The 13,005-nt window shown below is 45.9% G+C and overlaps 1 protein-coding gene across 1 annotated transcript in view; it reads left to right on the top strand.

The window, feature by feature from the left end:
* LOC139367240 (supervillin-like) overlaps positions 1 to 13,005 on the top strand; it is a 118,193-nt gene that overhangs the window by 45,331 nt on the left and 59,857 nt on the right. Inside the window, exons 11-16 of the mRNA XM_071105473.1 lie at positions 715 to 779; positions 1,079 to 1,215; positions 2,030 to 2,183; positions 3,881 to 4,057; positions 6,199 to 6,790; positions 9,545 to 9,770. Of these exons, the coding sequence (XP_070961574.1) occupies positions 715 to 779; positions 1,079 to 1,215; positions 2,030 to 2,183; positions 3,881 to 4,057; positions 6,199 to 6,790; positions 9,545 to 9,770 (1,351 nt within the window). The remainder of the gene's footprint in view (positions 1 to 714; positions 780 to 1,078; positions 1,216 to 2,029; positions 2,184 to 3,880; positions 4,058 to 6,198; positions 6,791 to 9,544; positions 9,771 to 13,005) is intronic.

Genomic DNA, 13,005 nt, shown 5'->3' with positions numbered 1-13,005 from the left:
GTATCCACTTGCGAGGGGATATACGGCTCTGACAATAACCGAGGAGAGTTATCTTGGGAGATAATTCAGTTGGCGTTTGATTGTGAGGAATTCTAGGTCAGGTGAACAAAAGGACATGTTGTTACAATTACACCATGAGTCGTTAATCTTGAAACATACACCTCCGCCCTTCTTCTTACCGGAGATGTTTATTCCTGTCGGCGCGATGTAACACAACAAAATGTGAAAAAAGTAAAGGGGTGTGAACTTTCTGAAGGCACTTTATATAAAACAAATGGTGGGCCACTGCTGCTGAATTAATATAGGGGAAACACTGTATGTCTGGCTCTGTCTCCCAGACACACTGCAGTCACTCACACCACATGGAAGTCTCGCTTGTCTTTGTTCTATAGACATTACAGATGGTGACCATCATGATGATTATAAACCTTTGGCCTGTAGTACTTCGCAGCACAAGCTGTGAGATCTAACTCAAATTGCAGCCATTGGACTGGCATTTAGTACTTACTTCACTACCGGTGGAACACACTAAGTAGGTTTTAAAGGATTCAAGCATGCTGTTTTTATTATGGGAATTGGTTTTCAAGATTCTCACTCTCGCTCTATTTGAGACACTTGGAATTTTCCTTGTGATATTAATCTTGCTCTCTCTCTCTTCCTTCCCCTCTTTCTCCCTTTTTTTTTTTGCCTATCTCGCCGTCTCTCTCTCTCTAGCCGATGAAGAGAAATTGGATGAGCGGGCCAAGCTGAGTGTTGCAGCCAAGCGTTCTCTCTTCAGGGTATGCACCAATGTGTCGGAGGAAACACCTTACACCTGGCGACCTGGTCGCCAATTGTGTGTCGCCCCATGGGCCTCCCGGTCGCGGCCGGCTGCGACAGAGCCTTGGCTCGAACCCAGAATCTCTGGTGGCACAGCTAGCGCTGCGATGCAGTGCATTAGACCACTGCGCCACCCGGGTGGCCCTCTCTTTCTCTTTTCTATTGAAGTATCAATCTATTCCCTTAATACAGAGTTTGAGCTTTGAATGGGTTTGAAAACATGGAAGATGACTCTGGTCTCCCTGCATGGCCTCCCCAGGAGTTGGAGAAGAACACGGATGGGGGCTCCCCAAAACCCCCATCACGGAACGTGGCCATGGAGAGGCGACTGAGACGCACCCAGGACCGCTCCCATACCCAGCCAGTCACTACTGAGGAGGTGGTCATTGCTGCCACGTAAGTCCCAACTATACCTGCCTCTCCATTCCTCCATCTGCTGTTACCTTTCTGCCTTGCGTCATTTTGCCTTAAAACAGTCACCTCGGTTTGACTTACCAAGGGCTTGACACTGAAGCTTATAAACACTTAACACAATATAAACAGTTTATAGCAGCTTATAAACACTCCATTTACATTATACTCACTATTCTATTGTGAAGTGAACTACCTTCATTTAAAGCTGGAATCCTTTAGCGGTCAAACTTTCACAGCCATTTGCAATATTACAACAACAATTACGTTTCTTCAAACAACTGTTTTTTTTTTCTGACATAATTTGCTCATCATTGCATCATTGGTTGTTTACTGGCTCCATCATGACGGAGATATTGTTGATGGAGCATTTGGTCCAATCAAAGTGTTTGTCTGTGTGTAATTATATTAACCTTTGCTGAAATTTCAACCATCAATCTGTTCTCACGAGGTCAGGAGGGGTGTTTGGCACCCCCTTGTGTAATTTGAGGGAACAACTTGCATGTCAAATCTGTTGCACATATTACTCTATTTTCCCTTTTCTCTACACGTTATGATGTTACACCATTGTCAATTTTGTGGTATCCAGGATCTCCTACAACCTCCTCAAAAGATGGAGCATAGAAATTGTGCTTTGTCAACCGGTCATTACAATGATACTGTATTTGTCCACATTTTGTAGGCTATGCACTGGACTGTACACCCTTTCTGTCTGTGTAGCATGGTCCTGGCCTTCATGAACTAGCCTGCCTTCCTGTTCATTTTCTCCCCCCCATCTGTGTGTAATTCCTCCTCCCAGCCTGCATGCGTCCTCACAGGAGAGTGCTGCAGCCAGGGAGCAGGCCAGGCAGACCCATAATGCACCAGAGGTCCAGAGAGAGGCCCAGCGGACGTCCTCCAAGCTCCTCCAGACTTCTTCTCCTGAGGAGAACCAGCCCCAGACCCAGTATCATGTATGTATTCATGAATGATGCGTATTGTATTAATATACACTGCTCAAAAAAATAAAGGGAACACTTAAACAACACAATGTAACTCCAAGTCAATCACACTTCTGTGAAATCAAACTGTCCACTTAGGAAGCAACACTGATTGACAATAAATTTCACATGCTGTTGTGCAATTGGAATAGACAACAGGTGGAAATTATAGGCAATTAGCAAGACACCCCCAATAAAGGAGTGGTTCTGCAGGTGGTGACCACAGACCACTTCTCAGTTCCTATGCTTCCTGGCTGATGTTTTGGTCACTTTTGAATGCTGGTGGTGCTTTCACTCTAGTGGTAGCATGAGACGGAGTCTACAAACCACAAGTGGCTCAGGTAGTGCAGCTCATCCAGGATGGCACATCAATGCGAGCTGTGGCAAGAAGGTTTGCTGTGTCTGTCAGCGTAGTGTCCAGAGCATGGAGGCGCTACCAGGAGACAGGCCAGTACATCAGGAGACGTGGAGGAGGGTGTAGGAGGGCAACAACCCAGCAGCAGGACCGCTACCTCCGCCTTTGTGCAAGGAGTAGCAGGAGGAGCACTGCCAGAGCCCTGAAAAATGACCACCAGCAGGCCACAAATGTGCATGTGTCTGCTCAAACGGTCAGAAACAGACTCCATGAGGGTGGTATGAGGGCCTGACGTCCACAGGTGGGGGTTGTGCTTACAGCCCAACACCGTGCAGGACATTTTTCATTTGCCAGAGAACACCAAGATTGGCAAATTCGCCACTGGCGCCCTGTGCTCTTCACAGATGAAAGCAGGTTCACACTGAGCACATGTGACAGATGTGACAGAGTCTGGAGACGCCGTGGAGAACGTTCTGCTGCCTGCAACATCCTCCAGCATGACCGGTTTGGCGGTGGGTCAGTCATGGTGTGGGGTGGCATTTCTTTGAGGGGCCGCACAGCCCTCCATGTGCTCGCCAGAGGTAGCCTGACTGCCATTAGGTACCGAGATGAGATCCCTTGTGAGACCATTTGCTGGTGCGGTTGGCCCTGGGTTCCTCCTAATGCAAGACAATGCTAGACCTCATGTGCCTGGAGTGTGTCAGCAGTTCCTGCAAGAGGAAGGCATTGATGCTATGGACTGGCCCGCCCATTCCCCAGACCTGAATCCAATTGAGCACATCTGGGACATCATGTCTCGCTCCATCCACCAACGCCACGTTGCACCACAGACTGTCCAGGAGTTGGCGGATGCTTTAGTCCAGGTCTGGGAGGAGATCCCTCAGGAGACCATCCACCACCTCATCAGGAGCATGCCCAGGCTTGTAGTGAGGTCATACAGGCATGTGGCGGCAACACACACTACTGAGCCTCATTTTGACTTGTTTTAAGGACATGACATCAAAGTTGGATCAGCCTGTAGTGTGGTTTTTCACTTTAATTTTGAGTGTGACTCCAAATTCAACTACGTAAAGAAACATGTATTTAATAAGAATATTTCATTCATTCAGATCTAGGATGTGTTATTTTAGTGTTTCCTTTATTTTTTTGAGCAGTGTATTTATAATCTGGTGTATGTATCATCATCAGTATGCCAATCCTATCCTGCCTTCCAGCCAGAACGTACACTTTTAAAAGTTTGTGTTTTCTCTTCGGTGGTTTGAAATGCGTTGTATCGGCCATGTGTCAAGTAAATTAAATCAAATCGAAAACCCAGGGCCAGAGGGACGCAGAGCCGGATCTGTCCACCTTAAGCTTGGCAGAGAAGATGGCTCTGTTCAACAGGCTGGCCCAGCCAGCCACCAGGGTGATCCGCACCAGGCCGGACAGCAGGGGGCGCAGGGCCAACGCCCGTTACCAGACCCAGCCCATCACCCTGGGAGACCTGGAGCAGGTAGGGAGACAATGGAGCAGATATTATAGCAGGGGTTCTGACTGTATTCGTGTGTGACGGGGTCATCGTGGTGATTGTCGCTGTAATCGTATACTATCCATAACCCTTCTTATATAGTGCTGTCCCTTATCTAGTTCAACATTGATTCAAGCCTCTTATCCCCCTTTATTGACGTTCAACATCACCCATTGTGTGTTTAGTACCAGTGTGGAGTGGAGGCTAATGCAACTGGAGCTATGCTTGGCTCTTGGCAACACCAGCTTTGTCCGTATGTGCGTGACCAAAATGAAAAGATCAGATTCATTAGTAAACATGAATTGTTTGCTTTTGTTAGTTCTGTGAATAAAATAGCAATAGCATACAATTACTTAGAGAATCTATGGATAATTTACTGCTGCTCTTCTAATGAATCTGAGGCTGCTTCATTTGAAAGCGAAACACATTGTCATCGCATGCCGTAGCAGCTTTTGAAGAAAGCCTCATTTAATTAGAGCACAAGACACAAGTGCTATCTCCCTGAGATTGATGTGTGATGATGTGCGGACGAAGGCTGGGCATGGTTTCTCTCAAATGGCACTCTATTCCCAATATAGTGCACGACATGGATGGTGGCACCTTAATTGGGGAGGGCGGGCTGGTGGTAATGGCTGGAGCGTAATTAGTGGAATGGTATCACATTTATGATTTACATGTATTTGATGCCATTCCATTTACTCCGTTCCGGACATCATTATGAGCCGTCCTCTCCTCAGCAGCCTCCACTGTTGCACTACTTTTGGGGCCCTGTCCAAAGTAGTACACTAAATGGGGAATAGGGTGCCATTTGGGTTGCAGACGCTATTTCACGGAGCTGCTCTTTGGCATAAACAAGACCCTCTGTGGGAGAGGAGAGGAAAAGGGAAGAGAATAAAAAGCTGCTCCCTTGTTCATTCTCTGAATGGAGGGATGGTCTGAATGCAGTTTATCAGCCGATGTTGATCTCTCACCAGTCACTGTTAGAAACAAGGTTGTTGTGACTGAAAGAGAGGGACGAATGAAGGAATGGGCTTCTTGAGACTGTAGTTAGTGAGCCATACAGTATAGGGTTGACACAGACCGTGAAGTCTTAACATTATTCACTCCTAAATGGTATCAACGTTTGAGTACAGCTTGTTCAGACAGCATTGAGGTCTGCCTACTTTCCTCTCATAAAGAGTACAGCACTGTAAATGTACAGTACATTGTTGTAATCTGAGCAGATCACCTCAGAGGAAATACATTAGTTCGTTTTCTGTTATGTGTGTTGTGAAAGTGATTTCTAGGTTTGTCCTTCGACTTAGAAGATGAGGGATGTCCTTTTAACTTGATTCTGTTTACACCACAACAGGATATGTAAATTATGTAACAACAAAGACGAGATGATTCATAAAAGTGTATGACTTTAGATGTTAGCGTTTTTGATAAACATCAGAGAAACTGTCAGTTTTTTTCTCTGTTGAAAAGTGACATTTGTGGGTCAGTCCTAAATGAATGGACGATTGTGTCAATGTCTACTGATTCAGTGTTATTATTAGAGCATGATTCTGTGAATAGAGCGGGAGGGAGAGTGTGTGTGTGTGTGTGTGGCTGAACTCATCCTTTGCTTCACAGACTGTTGCAGCAGCTGCGTCGCATTCATAAGTGCACACCGTAGCAAAACGTTTTGTAACCAAAAACATAAACAAGTCACTACCTTTTTTGGGTCAGTTTGCTTCTGTTTGGTGCCCAATGAATATGACCCTGGATTCATTGTGCTTTGTGGTTGTCAGGGGGTGGGCCGTGATTGGCTAGGCAAACTGCAGTCCTTTTGATCCACACAGGAAGTGCTCAGCCTGTGATTATTCAGCTTTTAGTTCCATTGTCTGTTGGTTAGCCTGCTGCCTCACTATTACTAGGCAGACGGGCTCATCTGCTGAGGGAACTTCAGCAGACGTTGTTCAGCAGACTTTGTCCCCTCTAGCTGACTTTGTTTTCTCTCTCTGCCTCTCTCACGCTCTTCTCTCTCTCTCTCTCTCGCTCTCTCGCTCTCTCGCTCTCTCGCTCGCTCTCGCTCTCTCTCTCGCTCTCTCTCGCTCTCGCTCTCTCTCGCTCTCTCTCGCTCTCCCCCTTTTCCCTCGACCCAGATCCATAACGGGGCCAAGTTGGGCCAGCTATTCTCATCTGCCCTCAGACCTGGGGCCACGGTCGCCACAGACCACGCAGGGGACATCCACTTAGCCACTGGGGGTGGGGGTAGCCCAGCAGAGGCACCCAACCCTGGGTACTGCGAAAGGTCCATCCCCCACCACCCTAGCCCTCCCACCCAGATCACAGAACCCTCCAATGCCGTCTGGAGGTCTGTGCCTGGCCCCCACCACCAAGCCTCTCTGGATCTCCAGGCGAACCAGACTGACTCAACCACCATCCTCCCCCAGGGAGAGGAGGGCGATCTGTGGGGAGGGAAGAGAAAGTTGCCCTCTCCGGAGGGAGGTGTCAGAAAGGCCCCCATGCCTCAGGCATGGTCTGGTGAGAGGGAATGGGAGGAGGACCAGAATTTGGCCAGGATGGGTGGTGGTGAGGGTGTGGAGCCCCAGCGTGTGCTGAAGGGGACAGAGACTGGTGGTGGTGGTCTCCACCAGGACCACAGGCAGCACCAGGAGCAGAGGGGCTATCTGAGACAGTCATCATTAGACCTCCAGGACCCAGACGGACACAGATCAAAGGTCATCAGCACTGGTAAGCAGAAGCTATTCTGAAAATATAGTTTACCAAGCTACCAACTACTTCACACTGGAATAAGTAAGCTACACTGAAGCTGCCCTTAAGAAAAATATAGTGATAAATTATCATATTGAAATGTCATGGAGTACAAATTGCAAGAACAGATCACTCTGCAGTCAGATGTTAACAGAATGTGTAGTTTAGCCTATTAAACACAGAAACTATGTTTCAAGTGAGAATTCTGGCAGGTCTGGTGCCAACAAAGAAAGGAAAATCTTGCACACCCATATTATTGTTTATTTTTGCAGAACAAGTAGTGTGTAGTTCCAGTAGTTGGCTACATCGCTACAACAACAAAAAGTGATATAACTACTGAAAACACCAACACGATTGAAGTTTAGTTCTACTACCAACAAAAATGTAGTTAAATTACATGTAGTTCACTACTCCCCAGCAATGCTGGTGAGACAAGCTTCCAGGGGCTGTGGTCTGACAGGGTTGTTGATCATTGCTAGGCAACCATTGTCATGTCTTGCCATAGATTTTCAAGCAGATTTAAGTTAAAACTGTAACACGGCCACTCGGGAACATTCACTGTCTTTGTAAGCAACTCCTGTGTAGATTCTGCCTTTTGTTTTAGGTTATTGTCCAGCTGAAAGCTGAATTCATCTCCCAGTGTCTGGTGGAAAGTAAACTGAGCCAAGTTTTCCTCTAGGATTTTGCCTGTGTTTACCTCCACTCTGTTTATTTTTTTTATCCGTAAAAATTCCCCAGTCCATAACTATTACAAGCATAACCATAACATGATACTTGAAAATATGGAGAGTGGTACTCAGTTATGTGTTGTATTGGATTTTGGTACTCAGGAGAAAAAGTGAATTCCTTTGCCACATTATTTTTGCAGTATTACTTGAGGGCCTTGTTGCAAACAGGATGCATGTTTTGGAATATTTTTATTCTGTTACAGGCTTCCTTCTTTTCGCTCTGTCAATTAGGTTAGTATTGTAGAGTAACTACAATGTTGTTGATGCATCCTCAGCTTTTAACTGTTTTAAAGTCACCATTGGCCTCATGGTGAAATCCCTGAACGGTTTCCTTCCTCTCCGAGTTAGGAAGAGCGCCTGTATCTGTGTAGTGACTGGGTGTATTGATACACCAGTGTAAATTCTAACTTCACCATGCTCAAAGAGATATTCAATGTCTGCTTTTTGTGTGCGTTTTTTTTTTACCCATTTACCAATAGGTGCCCTTCTTTGCGACAATCTCTCTGGTCTTTGTGGTTGAATCTGTGTTTGAAATTTAGGGACCTTAAAAATAATTTGTGTGGTACAGAGATGAGGTAGTCATAAAATGTTAAACACTATTATTGCACACAGAGTCCATTCAACTTATTTTGTGACTTGAAAAAAAAAAAAGCAAATGTTTACTCCTAAATGTAGTTAGGCTTCCCATAACACAGGGGTTGAATAGTTATTGACTCAATACATTTTAGCTTAATTTGTCAAAAAAAATAAAAAAATAAAAATCCACTTTGACATTATGGGGTATTGTGTATAGGCCAGCTACAAAATCTAAATGTAATCCATTTTAAATTCAGACTGTAACACAACAAAACTTCAAAAGGTCAAAGAGTGTGAGGGAGGAAGGGTTGTTTCAGTCTCTGGACTTAAACCCCATTGAAAACCTATGGTTTGAATTGAAGAGGGCAATCCATAAGCACAAACAAAGGATATCAAGGATTTTGTAGCTGGCCTATACACAATACCCCATAATGTTAAAGTGGATTTTTATTTTTGTATTTTTATTTTTTTACAAATTAAGCTAAAATGTATTGAGTCAATTACTATTCAACCCCTGTTCTCTACAGAGTAATGGTCTAACATCTTTCCCAACGTGCTCTCCAATCTCGTTGTTTTCTGAAAGAGGCTCGCTGTCTTTATCCTCGTAACGCGAGGGTGAAAGAGTATTGAAAACAGGGGTCCCAATCATTTTAACCGCAATGTTTTTTAGATTTGTTTTTATGACTTATACACAATCTATTTCTCTGAGCAATTGTATTAGTATAATTTTCAGCATAAAATATACCTCAGTATTTGTTTTATTTATTTTATACAGTCTTTTTTGCTCCTCTTTATCAATGGTGCCAATAATTCTGATCATCGCTTGGCTGTGTGTTTGTGGGAGAGAGTTATGAAATGATTTCCGATGCCGACCATCTGACAGATCACATTAGCTCAATCAAATACATTTATTTCCCCCTTGGTACTCCCACTATGGCTCCTGTTGTAAATGAAATCCAGGTAGACTACTCGCAAAAAACATCAACATAGCCAATACTACGTACGACACAGTGTAAACTTAAGTGTTAAGCTGCAGATATACCAGAGATGCTGTATCTCTCTCATCAAAAAAAAACTTCCTGTGTCTCTATGAATTATGTTCACACGCAGTGTCTGTGGTTTTCAAGCTTTCCCTTATTTGACAATTCACTCTGGGCGCAGACTCTAGCAAGCTCTCCCCTGTTTTGTCTTGTCAGTCTGTATCAGCGTTTGGCTTTTCTCGCAGCCTGTTAGGGCACGGACCAGCCGAGAGCGAGAGACTCTCTTATGGTGTGGCTTCTGTAGAGGGAGGTTCGCAACAGGGCGGAGGGTTTTAACATTGTGAGAGTGTTACGCTTTTCTACAGCTGTTTTAGAGATTTTTGATAAGTGTGTTTGCAAACATGATTGTGCTAGGGGAGCTCTACTAACACCTTCCTGTGTGTGTGCAGAGCTGCCAGACTCTAGTGTGTCATCATCGAGAGCAGCAGAGCAGCTAAGGAGTGCATCTCTCTCTCCACACACACTGCTGCCTCAGGCTCGGGAGCTGGGCGGGGCGGACACACACACGGACGGCAGCAGTGGTCTGGGACACACACACAGCCTGGTCCAGTCTGAGCAAGAGGACATAGAGCTCTCAGAAGCCATGTCGGCTAGACAGATGTCCATCAAAGACAGGTGAGTTCCTTTTCTTTTTCTCATCAAAGAAACCCTGGTTGATTAGGGAAAGCCTTTTGTATCTAGGCAGTTGTCTCTAGACAGCATGTTTTGCTCACCATCCTCCGGTTTCCCATTTCACAGGCATTAAACTCTGTTTTAAAGTCACCTTTGTTCTCATGGTGAAATCCCTGAGCGGTTTCCTTCCTCTCCGGCAACTATGTTAGGATGGGCGCCTGTATCTTTGTAGTGCCTGGGTGTATTGATACATGATCCTAAGTGTAATGAATCATTTTTGTTCAAGGCAGTTTTGGTCATTCTTTGTACACTATGTGTGTGAGCATATGACATTCTCTGAATCATTGTCTGATTGGGCTGTGTTTTTTGAATGCAGTGTAGTCCTGTTTGTTTCAGTCTGTCAGACGGGACACCAACAGACACATACGTTATTTGAATTGTTGTTGACTCCTGTTGGATATTGGCACTGACTCAGTCAGTATGTTTACGCTTGTGGACTTTTTGATCTGCATGAGGTCAAAATGATAAGATGTAGTGTTTTATTTTCTTGTCCTTATATTAGTATGTTCGAGAGAGATGGGAGAGAGTTAGAGACTTACCTTGACTCTCATTGTGGAATGTAGGTTGCAAGACCGATGGAAGGAAAGAGCGAGAGAGAAAGCGAGGCAGCCCTGGGTGCGTTTTGACGTGAGTTAAAGGGATTTGTTTTGGGCGGTAGGTCGGTTGGTTGGTTAGAGCTGTGAACACCCAAGGAGGAAGACCGCAGTGATGGTCGACAGAAGAGGAAGAGAGAAGAGGAACCCCATCCCTCATCTCTCTGATAAGGAGGAAATTATACTGAACAAAAATATAAACGCAACATGCAATAAATTCCTAGATTTTACTGAGTTGCAGTTCATATAAGGAAATCAGAAATAAATTCATTAGGACCTAATCTACGGATTTCACATGAATTGGAAAACAGACCTAGATATATTTGCCACAGATATCTTTTTTAGAAAGGTAGGGGTGTGCATCAGAAAGACAGCATCTGGAGAAACTAACATTTGCCTCATGCAGCGCGGTTGTTGATTGTGGATTGTGGAATGTTGACCCACTCCTCTTCAATGTCTGTGCGTTGTTTTTCGCGACGCGGATCCTGTGTTCTGCCTTACGAACAGGACAACGGAGTGGATCCTATGCAGCGACCCAAAAAAACGACTCCGAAAGAGAGGGAAACGAGGCGGTCTTCTGGTCAGACTCCGGAGACGGGCACAGCGCGCACCACTCCCTAGCATTCTTCTTGCCAATGTCCAGTCTCTTGACAACAAGGTTGATGAAATCCGAGCAAGGGTAGCATTCCAGAGGGACATCAGAGACTGTAACGTTCTTTGCTTCACGGAAACGTGGCTTACTGGAGAGACGCAATCCGAAGCGGTGCAGCCAACCGGTTTCTCCACGCATCGCGCAGACAGGAAAAAACATCTTTCTGGTAAAAAGAGGGGCGGGGGCGTATGCCTTATGACTAACGTGACATGGTGCGATGAAAGAAACATACAGGAACTCAAATCCTTCTGTTCACCTGATTTAGAATTCCTCACAATCAAATGTAGACCGCATTATCTACCAAGAGAATTCTCTTCGATTATAATCACAGCCGTATATATCCCCCCCCAAGCAGACACATCGATGGCTCTGAACGAACTTTATTTAACTCTCTGCAAACTGGAAACAATTTATCCGGAGGCTGCATTCATTGTAGCTGGGGATTTTAACAAGGCTAATCTGAAAACAAGACTCCCCAAATTTTATCAGCATATCGATTGCGCAACCAGGGGAGGAAAGACCTTGGACCATTGTTACTCTAACTTCCGCGACGCATATAAGGCCCTGCCCCGCCCCCCTTTCGGAAAAGCTGACCACGACTCCATTTTGTTGATCCCTGCCTACAGACAGAAACTAAAACAAGAGGCTCCCACGCTGAGGTCTGTCCAACGCTGGTCCGACCAAGCTGACTCCACACTCCAAGACTGCTTCCATCACGTGGACTGGGAGATGTTTCGTATTGCGTCAGATAACAACATTGACGAATACGCTGATTCGGTGTGCGAGTTCATTAGAACGTGCGTTGAAGATGTCGTTCCCATAGCAACGATTAAAACATTCCCTAACCAGAAACCGTGGATTGATGGCAGCATTCGTGTGAAACTGAAAGCGCGAACCACTGCTTTTAATCAGGGCAAGGTGTCTGGTAACATGACCGAATACAAACAGTGCAGCTATTCCCTCCGCAAGGCTATCAAACAAGCTAAGCGCCAGTACAGAGACAAAGTAGAATCTCAATTCAACGGCTCAGACACAAGAGGCATGTGGCAGGGTCTACAGTCAATCACGGACTACAGGAAGAAACCCAGCCCAGTCACGGACCAGGATGTCTTGCTCCCAGGCAGACTAAATAACTTTTTTGCCCGCTTTGAGGACAATACAGTGCCACTGACACGGCCTGCAACGAAAACATGCGGTCTCTCCTTCACTGCAGCCGAGGTGAGTAAGACATTTAAACGTGTTAACCCTCGCAAGGCTGCAGGCCCAGATGGCATCCCCAGCCGCGCCCTCAGAGCATGCGCAGACCAGCTGGCCGGTGTGTTTACGGACATATTCAATCAATCCCTATACCAGTCTGCTGTTCCCACATGCTTCAAGAGGGCCACCATTGTTCCTGTTCCCAAGAAAGCTAATGTAACTGAGCTAAATGACTACCGCCCCGTAGCACTCACATCCGTCATCATGAAGTGCTTTGAGAGACTAGTCAAGGACCATATCACCTCCACCCTACCTGACACCCTAGACCCACTCCAATTTGCTTACCGCCCAAATAGGTCCACAGACGATGCAATCTCAACCACACTGCACACTGCCCTAACCCATCTGGACAAGAGGAATACCTATGTGAGAATGCTGTTCATCGACTACAGCTCGGCATTCAACACCATAGTACCCTCCAAGCTCGTCATCAAGCTCGAGACCCTGGGTCTCGACCCCGCCCTGTGCAACTGGGTACTGGACTTCCTGACGGGCCGCCCCCAGGTGGTGAGGGTAGGCAACAACATCTCCTCCCCGCTGATCCTCAACACTGGGGCCCCACAAGGTTGCGTTCTGAGCCCTCTCCTGTACTCCCTGTTCACCCACGACTGCGTGGCCACGCACGCCTCCAACTCAATCATCAAGTTTGCGGACGACACAACAGTGGTAGGCTTGA

Source organism: Oncorhynchus clarkii, chromosome 15 (assembly GCF_045791955.1).
Source record: "Oncorhynchus clarkii lewisi isolate Uvic-CL-2024 chromosome 15, UVic_Ocla_1.0, whole genome shotgun sequence".
NCBI lineage: Eukaryota > Metazoa > Chordata > Actinopteri > Salmoniformes > Salmonidae > Oncorhynchus > Oncorhynchus clarkii.
This window is presented reverse-complemented; position numbering and strand designations above follow the sequence as displayed.